We start from the raw sequence: 11,920 nt of genomic DNA, 5'->3' as shown, positions 1-11,920 counted from the left end.
CACACAGAAACACACACACACACATGCACGCACGCACGCACGCACACACACGCACGCACACACACACAGCACTTCATTCTCTGTCTAATTTAGCCATTGATTTTTCTAACACCAGATCGTAACACAGATAGTAGAAGACACAAGGCTTCAGTGTTTTATGGTCTCTGTGACACACGCACACACACACACACGCACACACACACACACGCACACACACACACACATCCACACACACACACACACACACACACACACACACACACACACACACACACACACACACACACACACACACACACACACACACACACACACACACACACACACACACACAGAAACACACCACAAGACCAACCCAACATGTCCTCACAGATCCAGTTGTTTTTCAATGCTTGGTCACGAGTACATCAACACAAACAAAAACAACGAAGCTAAGAAAAGGGGACGTTTAATCCCGTGGGATCCTCACTGAAAGAAAAACACTGTCTTCTTCTGTTAGGAGATCTAACCATGGCAGTGTGTGTGTGATTTGTGTTTGTGTGTTTACAGCTGCAGTGTGTGACTGAGCTCAGATCAGATACGAACCAGCAGACACAGCTGTACTGCCATCACACACACTCAATCACACACTCATACACACACGCACCAAGCTGTTTGAGTTAAAGCACGAAACTGGAGTTTGAACAAGATTATCTTAGTTTAGCACATATGCTAATAGCATTGGGAAACAATTAACCTGGCTCTGTCCAAACATTGAAAGTACAATCCTCTAATCTCTAAACCTCTCCTTCCTAAATCCGTGCACAAACTAAACAGGACAAATTGTGGTTTCAGTAAAATATTACAAGGTGTAAGCACACCTCCTCTACAGCCATGAAAATACTAAATAAATACAAATATTTAATAATAATAATACAAAGAAAATTAAATTAAAAAAATACACAAATTCAAAATAAAAGAAATAGATCATTGTAAAAAATAAATTAAACAATAAAATAAAAACTATTAAAAAATGAAAAAAACCTCCTTTAATTTTAGATACGTACATTTCCTCACAGAAAGGAATGATACTGATTTAAAGACCCCTGTCTAATAAAACTGAATTATCCTCAAGGAAAAAAACAACAATATCCATGTATCCTCTTCAGACATGGATACCTCACACACAGGAAGCCTCATTTTCCTGTTTTACCGTGATCAAAGCTGCACATTGCACAAAACACAACAGGATATTATGGGATGGACTCACAGGCGTTGGTGACGGCGAAGCTGTTGGCCGTCTCAATGTTGTCCACGTGAGGCACGAGGTTGAACGGCGCCTCCGAGGCGTTCGGGCTTGTGTTGTGCAGGAAGATCGCCAAACGAAAGGCGGTGTATTCCTGATCCGTGTTCCTGATGAACAGACCGCCTGAGAGTGGGGGAGGAAACAGGGTAAAGGTTATTACAAGGGCTTGGTTGAATACTCAATGCTGATTGGACAATTTGGACATTCTAGAGGTTTGTTATGTTCCGCTAGCAGACCGTTGCTAAGGAGAACAGAATGTTGCTAAGGAGAACAGAACGTTGCTAAGAAAAGCAGAACGTTGCTAACGTCTACATTTCTCTTATTTTCTCTTATTGCCTTTGTTTTTTATGCTGCTGCAACGCAAACATTTCCCAAATTGTGATCAATAAAATACTTATCTATCAATCTAAAGAGAACAGAACATTGCTAAGGAGAACATCATGTTGCTAAGGAGAGCAGAATGTTGCTAAGGAGAACAGAACGTTGCTAAGGAGAGCAGAATGTGGCTAAGGAGAACATAATGTTGCTAAGGAAAACAGAATGTTGCTAAGTAGAACAGAACGTTGCTAAGGAGAACAGAACGTTGCTAAGGAGAACAGAACGTTGCTAAGGAGAACAGAACGTTGCTAAAGAGAACAGAGCGTTTCTAAGGAGGATCAATGGACTAAGTGCAGTCATATCGATCTGCAGAAATAAGTCCGGTCTATTTAACATCAGCGGTGGACAACAAACATGAGTTTTTTTCCATTTTTATATTTGTGGAGAGTACGAAACTCTGGATGCTAGCAGGCCGTTGCTAAGGAGAACAGAACGTTGCTAAGGATCAGGAAGTAAACAATAACAGGAACCGCAGAAAAAGACAGACAGGAAGTAAACACTAAAGGGAACAGTAGAAGAAGAAGACAGACGGACAGGAAGTAAACACTAACGGGAACAGCAGAAGAAGACAGACAGGAAGTAAACACTAACGGGAACAGCAGAAGAAGAAAGACAGGAAGTAAACACTAACGGGAACAGCAGATGAAGACAGACAGGAAGTAAACACTAACGGGAACAGCAGATGAAGACAGACAGGAAGTAAACACTAACGGGAACAGCAGATGAAGACAGACAGGAAGTAAACACTAACGGGAACACTGTATTGGGCTATGGCAGCGTTTGAAGACTTTAATAGTTTCAGAAAACCTCAATTGGTTAAAAGATAAAAGAAACCAAGAAAATGATCGTATTGGAAATGTCTGTTTCTTTTGCCAGAACAACCTCAGTTTTTTCAAGCTACATTTTTCAGAGTTTCACTGACGGTTTTAGGGTCTGTGGTTAGAGAGGAACCTCTATCATGTTAGGAGGACACAGCTGAGTGGACTATATATATTAAAAGTCATAAAAAGGTCGATATTGGTCTGGTAAATCACTATAGGAGACAATGGCGTGTTAATCCTACAGGATAGCCAATCATGAATCTTTTAAGCACCACTGGGCTTTGGGACAATGGTGGATACCGTCTGATTGGCATGTAAATCCCATTTGTTTCACACCAATGCAAGCGGAAAAATATATACTATTCACCAGATATCATTCCTGGATCAACACTGCTTTTCATTGCTCGAGTGTCAGGAATCAGTTTGGCATCAGATATACGACTCTGCTCTATTTTCTTTTACATCTCCATATATAAGAAGATCTTAAATACGCTGTTCATGGTTGTGCAAATGTCAGCGGTGTTTTAGGTTTTGAAGCACTTTGCTTCACATTTGAAAACCTAACTTAAGAGGATGAGACGATATATAAATGTCATTTAAAGCAAAATGCCAGGGTGTTCTTTTTATGGCTGACCTCTTCACTTTAGATATTTCATTCCTTTATGATGCCCACTTGTGTTAATCCTACCCATATCTTTGCATAACTAGAAAAAAGTACAGGAGCAGCTTTGAATAACATATCATTTGATGGTTTCACGTCCCATTGACGCACATCTTTCTAATCGATCAGCCTTTTCAAATTCAAATTTTAAAACTTCTGATTAGAGGAGAAACAATGTCTCAAGCTTTGACCTACATCTCTCTTATTCAGCTTCGACTTTCCCTTCTGCCTCTCCAAATGAGATTCAGTACTCACTGTAGGGTGCCCCTGACTTTGCATTTCATAAAGGCCATATTTTTATATTCCAACAACAAGACTGGATCCAAAGATACTGTTTGTTTTTGACCTCATTTCCACCTTGTGTACATGGTCTGACTTTGAACAAGGGTTACATAATGGCAGACCTATTTACTTTTATACAAACGCAGATATTATGAGCTTGTTGGCTAGCATCTCCCTGGTTCACTAGACTAAAAGCCAATGGGATTTTTCCATGTGATTTTTGATTATTGTAGTTTAAAAACGTTTATGATACTTACACGTGTAGTTCAGCAGGATTGTCTCCACATATTACAATACAGTCTCACGGCATTTCGTGTTATAGTCACAAAATTAATCTATTGATTCGCGTTCACCAACACGATTTCGCAATTTTTTTCGTGTCACACAGAACGATTTTAAAAGCAATGTAAATAATAATAAATTAGAAGGAAAAAGACATTTAAAAAAAAATACAGATTTCAGTATTCTGACACAGAACGATTTTAGAAGCAATGTATTTCTATAGAGTGGCGAAGTCACGCCCACTTACTTCCGGGTAATGGGACCTTATTTCGGAAAAATTATGCATTGAAATCAATGGGGAGAGAAAACTTATCTTTCGATCCCGTTTGAATTGTGCCATGAATTACACATATGATGTTTGTCAATCTTAAAAAATAATTTCCATGTCAAAAAAGTCACAGTTTGTCGTACAACTGTTGAAATATAAGACTATGAAAAATACGTAACTAGAAAGACTACAAATCCCAGAGTCGCGTAAGTGATGTCACAATTGTTTTCCTCCACTAAGAGATAGCTAAGATCAGCGCCATATAGATATAATCTATCTATATGGCGCTGGCTAAGATAAGATCACTTTAACAAGATGCCTGTGTGCTTAGTACCAGGTTGTTATTATACCAGCAATGGGTCTTGCTCGTTCTTTTGCTTCCCGTCTGATGAAAGGACCAGGAGTGGCTTGATCAAGTTAGCTACCTAGCTAGTAGCTAGCACGTTAGTTAGCATTACAGCCTTGTCATTTTTATTAGCCTTAACATGAAGTAACATTAAGTAACCCAAAATGTTAAACAGTAAGAGTAGTAGTCATATTTCGTGAACCCTTTGAATAGTACTGTCACCGGTGTGATCATTCTATAATACACCATTTAAGCCCGGGGGAGAAATGCTAACGCTAACGTTAGCATCGGCGATCTTCTCTACTTCATGCTATCTGCACAAATGGTTGACATTAAACATTAAAACGACCAGGCAGTTCAGAGAGAATCAAAGGAAGGCAGGCAGGCAGCTTTGCATGACATTCTTCAGGACGTGTTTCATTGTGGTGATAGTGAGGGTAGTCAATCGTTTTGTTGACAAGACAGTAGTGACGGCCATCTTGGTGACGTGTGTTGTTGACCAGAGATGTAGTTCATTGAGCGTTTCACACAAACAAATGTGTTACTTCACATTTTCTTTTTTTTGACTTGCAAAATTATCTTTTAAATTGACAAACATCATATGCGTAATTCATGGCACAATTCAAACGGGATCGAAAGATAATCTTTCTGTCTCCATTGACTTCAATACATAATTTTTCCGAAATAAGGTCCCATGGAGGTCCACCGGAAGCGGAGGGACTTCGCCACTCTATTGGTAGTATGTTTCGTGCCTGCACCAAATAATAACATATTAGAAGGAAAAAAAGATGACATAAAATACAGATGTCAGTATTCTGAGGCTCTGAGACATTTCTTTTCCTCACTGACGGCAAAAAAACTCAGACATTATACAATTTAAAATAAAAGGGATAGGGTTAGGCTTAGGGTAATATATTGAGTAAAAACATGTTTTTATGAACCACACAGCTTCTGGTCTTCCAAGACCCGACTGGACAAAAAGACGTGTTGCAGGCACGAAACATACTACCAATAGAAATACATTGCTTTTAAAATCGTTCTGTGTGACACGAAAAAAATGCGAAAATCGTGTTGGTGAACACGAATCAATAGATTAAATTAATTTCGTGACTATAACACGAAATGCCGTGAGACTGGGTTGCACATTAACACCACTTGATTTCTTAAGTAAAAAGCTAACGTTAGGCTATAAAGGAACTACAGCACGGTCACATGACTTCACGTCACCACCGCTAAGCTAAAGGTGACTAATGTTGGGCTATAAAGGAACTACAGCACGGTCACATGACTTCACGTCACCACCGCTAAGCTAAAGGTGGCTAATGTTGAGCTATAAAGGAACTACAGCACGGTCACATGACTTCACGTCACCACCCGCTAAGCTAAAGGTGGCTAATGTTGGGCTGTAAAGGAACTACAGCACGGTCACATGACTTCACATCACCTCCGCTAAGCTAAAGGTGGCTAATGTTGAGCTATAAAGGAACTACAGCACGGTCACATGACTTCACGTCACCACCGCTAAGCTAAAGGAGGCTAATGTTGGGCTGTAAAGGAACTACAGCACGGTCACATGACTTCACGTCACCACCGCTAAGCTAAAGATGGCTAATGTTGGGCTATAAAGGAACTACAGCACGGTCACATGACTTCACGTCACCACCGCTAAGCTAAAGGTGGCTAATGTTGGGCTATAAAGGAACTACAGCACGGTCACATGACTTCACGTCACCACCGCTAAGCTAAAGGTGGCTAATGTTGAGCTATAAAGGAACTACAGCACGGTCACATGACTTCACGTCACCACCGCTAAGCTAAAGGTGGCTAATGTTGGGCTGTAAAGGAACTACAGCACGGTCACATGACTTCACATCACCTCCGCTAAGCTAAAGGTGGCTAATGTTGAGCTATAAAGGAACTACAGCACGGTCACATGACTTCACGTCACCACCGCTAAGCTAAAGGAGGCTAATGTTGGGCTGTAAAGGAACTACAGCACGGTCACATGACTTCACGTCACCACCGCTAAGCTAAAGATGGCTAATGTTGGGCTATAAAGGAACTACAGCACGGTCACATGACTTCACGTCACCACCGCTAAGCTAAAGGTGGCTAATGTTGGGCTATAAAGGAACTACAGCACGGTCACATGACTTCACGTCACCACCGCTAAGCTAAAGGTGGCTAATGTTGGGCTATAAAGGAACTACAGCACAGTCACATGACTTCACGTCACCACCGCTGAGCTGTGAAAGTGGTAAAATGCTGACTCATTCTTGCACCACTCTCTGAGAGATTATGGAGGAGCTAGCACAATACTAGCTTGACAACCCCTTTTTGGTCGAGCAACCTTTTTCTTGCAAATCGTAGTAGTGTTGCTTGGTATGTGATACATCCTGCTGCGTTCAATTAGCATTTTCCCATATTTACATAAGATATCAAGATACAAATCATCATTTAATACCATGTGTGAATGGAGTCTGTGTGTGACTGATCTCAGTGGGTGTGAGAATATGACAACATCAGTATCACCTCTTCTCTAAAGCGTCACAGTCTTAGGAGAGTTAACACACACACGCACACACACACACACACACACACACACACACACACACACACACACACACACACACACACTGCCAGGCTATTCAGAAGCTGTTAGGATCTTCTTCAGATGTGACGAGAGCTTCAGTATACTAAAATAAAAAGACTCTCGAACTCTGAAAGACCTTTTGAGTATTCCTTTGAAAACCATTTTATAAAATCTGCTTCACTGTGACTGTGATTTCATTGAGTGTCATTACGTTCACACCATATAGTATTTTATTTGTTTGCAATGGATTGACTTCCTGTCGAGGGTGTCCCCCCTGCCCTCTGTGAAATGCGTGCTGGGACGGGCATCATGACACTTTCAAAAAATAAATAAATAAATAAAACCCACTTCAGCAAATGAGTGACGAGCAGGATCTATAATTCCCAGGATCGTTGATCACATGCCTCGCTGCGTTCAGGACGCTCTGCTGGGTTTGTGTTTCAGTGTTTCAGTGTTTCAGGCGTGTGTACTCAGAACATTTACCATCGCTAATAAGTGTTTACTTTCCTGTGACAATTATTTGTATCTGCCGGTTTGATGATTGGAGAGATGTTTGCCCTGTCTGAGAGCTGATTTAGCTCAAAAATATAAATCAATTGTTAAATAAAGCCTTGTGGGTGAGGAAGCATCATAAGGGGATTTTTACACTCCCAGAGATCCATTAGGCTTAGAGGGGAAATATGACGACATATTCATGATTTCTGTCTTTTTTTTCTTAAGAGTCTGGATACATTTGATCGTTTTTTGGCATTAAAAATGTTGGATTTAACGAGGACATATGACGACACTGAAGATATTCATCTTTCTTAAGAGACACTACATACTGATATACACCTGAACATCAGCAGGAGAGGACTCTTTAAAGTAGAGACACTACATACTGATATACACCTGAACATCAGCAGGAGAGGACTCTTTAAAGTAGAGACACTACATACTGATATACACCTGAACATCAGCAGGAGAGGACTCTTTAAAGTAGAGACACTACATACTGATATACACCTGAACATCAGCAGGAGAGGACTCTTTAAAGTAGAGACACTACATACTGATATACACCTGAACATCAGCAGGAGAGGACTCTTTAAAGTAGAGACACTACATACTGATATACACCTGAACATCAGCAGGAGAGGACTCTTTAAAGTAGAGACACTACATACTGATATACACCTGAACATCAGCAGCAGAGGACTCTTTAAAGTAGAGACACTACATACTGATATACACCTGAACATCAGCAGGAGAGGACTCTTTAAAGTAGAGACACTACATACTGATATACACCTGAACATCAGCAGGAGAGGACTCTTTAAAGTAGAGGACACTACAAACTGATATACACCTGAACATCAGCAGGAGAGGACTCTTTAAAGTAGAGACACTACATACTGATATACACCTGAACATCAGCAGGAGAGGACTCTTTAAAGTAGAGACACTACATACTGATATACACCTGAACATCAGCAGCAGAGGACTCTTTAAAGTAGAGACACTACATACTGATATACACCTGAACATCAGCAGGAGAGGACTCTTTAAAGTAGAGACACTACATACTGATATACACCTGAACATCAGCAGGAGAGGACTCTTTAAAGTAGAGACACTACATACTGATATACACCTGAACATCAGCAGGAGAGGACTCTTTAAAGTAGAGACACTACATACTGATATACACCTGAACATCAGCAGGAGAGGACTCTTTAAAGTAGAGACACTACATACTGATATACACCTGAACATCAGCAGGAGAGGACTCTTTAAAGTAGAGACACTACATACTGATATACACCTGAACATCAGCAGGAGAGGACTCTTTAAAGTAGAGACACTACATACTGATATACACCTGAACATCAGCAGGAGAGGACTCTTTAAAGTAGAGACACTACATACTGATATACACCTGAACATCAGCAGGAGAGGACTCTTTAAAGTAGAGACACTACATACTGATATACACCTGAACATCAGCAGGAGAGGACTCTTTAAAGTAGAGGCACTACATACTGATATACACCTGAACATCAGCAGGAGAGGACTCTTTAAAGTAGAGACACTACATACACCTGAGAATGTCCTCTCTGATGAATGTCGATTGTCAATAAATCAACACATTTTAACAGTTTATTTCATTAACATGTTCTTTCTAATAAATATATCGTACTTAAAATCTCGTCATCTACATTACATGTCCCTTTTTGTCACATTTTCCATTGTGTATTTTGAAAAACACGTCTGAAGTTGCATAATACACTCTCTGAAATGCACACACAGCAGCAGTTTGTTTTGCTTAAATCAGCAGCGAGTGTTAGTTGTTTGATGTTCAGCATTAAGGCACAGCTCCAATCCCCCGACTGGCTCTTTGTGACCTCAGTTTCGGGGGAGCAGCAGCATCATATTCTGTAAACGACCCTCGACCTCTGACCTCTGAGGCTTTGGGACTCGGGTATCTCGATGATATGTGAGGACAGGGAGAAGGATTTGAACAGCTTGTCATCTCTCATCACAGCGAATGGTACTGATGAGGCTGAAGTAACGTCAGTCTCACACATTACATCACATTACATGTCACTTGTTAGACGATTTTATCCAAAGCGACTTACATACTCAATACTGTGGACAATCCCCACAGGAGCACTTTGGGGTGAAGTGTCTCAGGGACACAACTACATGCTGACTGCAGTGGGGTTTGAACCTGTGATCCTCTGATCCCCCTGATCCGATCACCAACGCACTAACCCACTGTGCCACACGCCTCCATCTATATGTTCACTTTGTTTTATGGGGTTTTATATTTGATATTGTTGCATCGACTCAGTTGTCTTGTGTCTTATCTGTCATACATTTGACCTCCTTGTGTCCACTAACCTGATCACATGTTATATTTTGCTGCAGGGAATTTCTTGTTGTTTATTTTTAACTTGTGATGTGTCATTTGGTAAAGCATGAGCTGCATGTGTTGTAGAAAAAGTGCTGTATAAATAAAGCTTTATTATTTTTTATTTTTTTTTATCATCAGAGGGACAGGAAATAAACAAGGAGAGTGTTTCCAGCTTCCTGATCATTGATTTTTTGTGATGATCAACAACTGGAGGTCACAGTTTGCCCTTCTTTTCATCCCCTGCCTTTAAACCAACCCGGTCAATCTGCCTGCTGTCAGTAACCATGAATGCATCAGCTTCATTTCCTCAGTGGTTAAAAACAGGCAGCTGTTTAAAGAAATAAGGAAATGGTGAAAGCCTTTGGGAGCGAGGTAATTGCAGAGCGTTAAAAGCAGTCAATGGACAGGCAGCCTGCATAGGGAACACACATACACACACACACACACACACACACACACACACACACACACACACACACACACACACACACACACACACACACACACACACTTTGCTGCTCTGATCTGCTGCAGTGGCTGGGATACTCTCGCCTGCAGATGCATTATGTGTGTGTGTGTGTGTGTGTGTGTGTGTGTGTGTGTGTGTGTGTGTGTGTGTGTGTGTGTGTGTGTGTGTGTTATAAGCATGCATGCACACAGAGAAAGCATCCATGTGTGCATTTAAAGAATAAAAAGGCTGCGGAGGGATACGAGAGATTCCCACTTTAAGTGCTGAGGTGTTAAATGGCAGCAGACAGGACGTCCACACATTCATTCCATGATGCATTCTCACACACACACACACACACACACACACACACACACACACACACACACACACACACACACACACTCACCGATCTGAACGCTGCTCGGGAAAGCTCCCATTGTCAGTCCCCAAAAGCCCGAGAACATCAACAGGAACCAGTCGCCGGAAGAAATCCTCATTTTGTCTCGGTTATAAACTGATGAGAGACATCGAGCAGGTTTTAATTATAACACCTCCGGGGCAAAAGCAACATCACAGGGTTGAAGAAAAAACAAAACGAGATAAACCACAGCGAGAGGTTTCTATATGTGTGTACAAAAGAAAAAGCGAAGCGTAATGTCCGTTAATTATCCATGTGTGCGCTCTTTGGATGGATCGCTCTCCGTCAAACTGTCTGGAGGTTTTGCGCACAACATCCACCACCAACACCACCGAGAGGAGTGAAGGGTGGGGGGTGAGGAGGGTGAGGAAGAGGAGGGTGAGGAGGAAGAGGAGGAGGATCAGCCAGCGGCCGTCTGGATGCGGCTCCACTCAAATCACAGAACACACTTGCGCCTTTTTACGCGACCCGGACAGGAGGCAGGAGGGAAAGAGGAGAGAGGAAAGAGGAGAGAGGAAAGAGAGGAGAGAGGAAAGAGGAGAGAGGAAAGAGGAGAGAGGAAAGAGGAGAGAGGAAAGAGAGGAGAGACACAACTTCCAGAGGAGAAACAAACATAGAAAATACACCGGGAGTGAGAGGAGGGATGGCTGACAGGACATGTTGTATACACTGTGTGACATTATGACAGCTCTGTTTGCATGAGGAAGAGAAATGTTCTCAACTCCAATATGAGACTCACTGCTGTCCTTTTAAAGTGCCATTAACATGCATTCATTAGGATGTAAGGATTGTTTTCTATGAGATTTAATTGGCTTTCACACTGGATTGGTGCCATTTAAATTGCATGCATGACCTATAGCCGATAGAGACTGTTGTCTGTGATGTTTGCAGGATTACATTGGCTTCAAACTGGATTAATTGGTGGATATGTTTTACAGTGTGACATTAGAGAGGAGAGAGGAGAGACAACACTTCCAGAGAGGAGAAACAAACATGGGGAATATGAGGAGAGGAGGGATGGCTGACAGGACATGTTTTAATACTGTGGGACATTATGACAGACAGCTCTGTTTGCATGAGGAAGAGAAATGTTCTCAACTCCAATAGTGTCCTTTTAAAGTGCCATTAACATGCATTCATTAGGATTTAAGGATTGTTGATTTAATTGGCTTTCTCACTGGATTGGTGCCATTCAAAATGCATTTCTTACACACATGTACATGCATGACCTGTAACCTA

The 11,920-nt window shown here is 41.4% G+C and overlaps 1 protein-coding gene across 1 annotated transcript; it reads right to left on the bottom strand.

Moving 5' to 3' along the window:
* Positions 1 to 1,249: 1,249 nt before the first annotated feature.
* Positions 1,250 to 11,002, bottom strand: LOC117475946 (glutamate receptor 4-like; the record flags this gene model as incomplete). The annotated part of the gene is made up of 2 exons (XM_034122292.1): positions 10,670 to 11,002; positions 1,250 to 1,408 (listed from the first exon to the last, which is right to left on the bottom strand). Coding segments are annotated over exons 1-2 (250 nt in total), but the record flags the coding sequence as incomplete, so codon positions are not given.
* Between the last annotated feature and the right edge of the window lie 918 nt (positions 11,003 to 11,920).

Source organism: Trematomus bernacchii, unplaced genomic scaffold, assembly GCF_902827165.1.
Source record: "Trematomus bernacchii unplaced genomic scaffold, fTreBer1.1, whole genome shotgun sequence".
Taxonomy (NCBI): domain Eukaryota; kingdom Metazoa; phylum Chordata; class Actinopteri; order Perciformes; family Nototheniidae; genus Trematomus; species Trematomus bernacchii.
The sequence above is the reverse complement of the archived record's forward strand: the minus strand, read 5'-3'. Positions and strand labels throughout refer to the sequence as shown.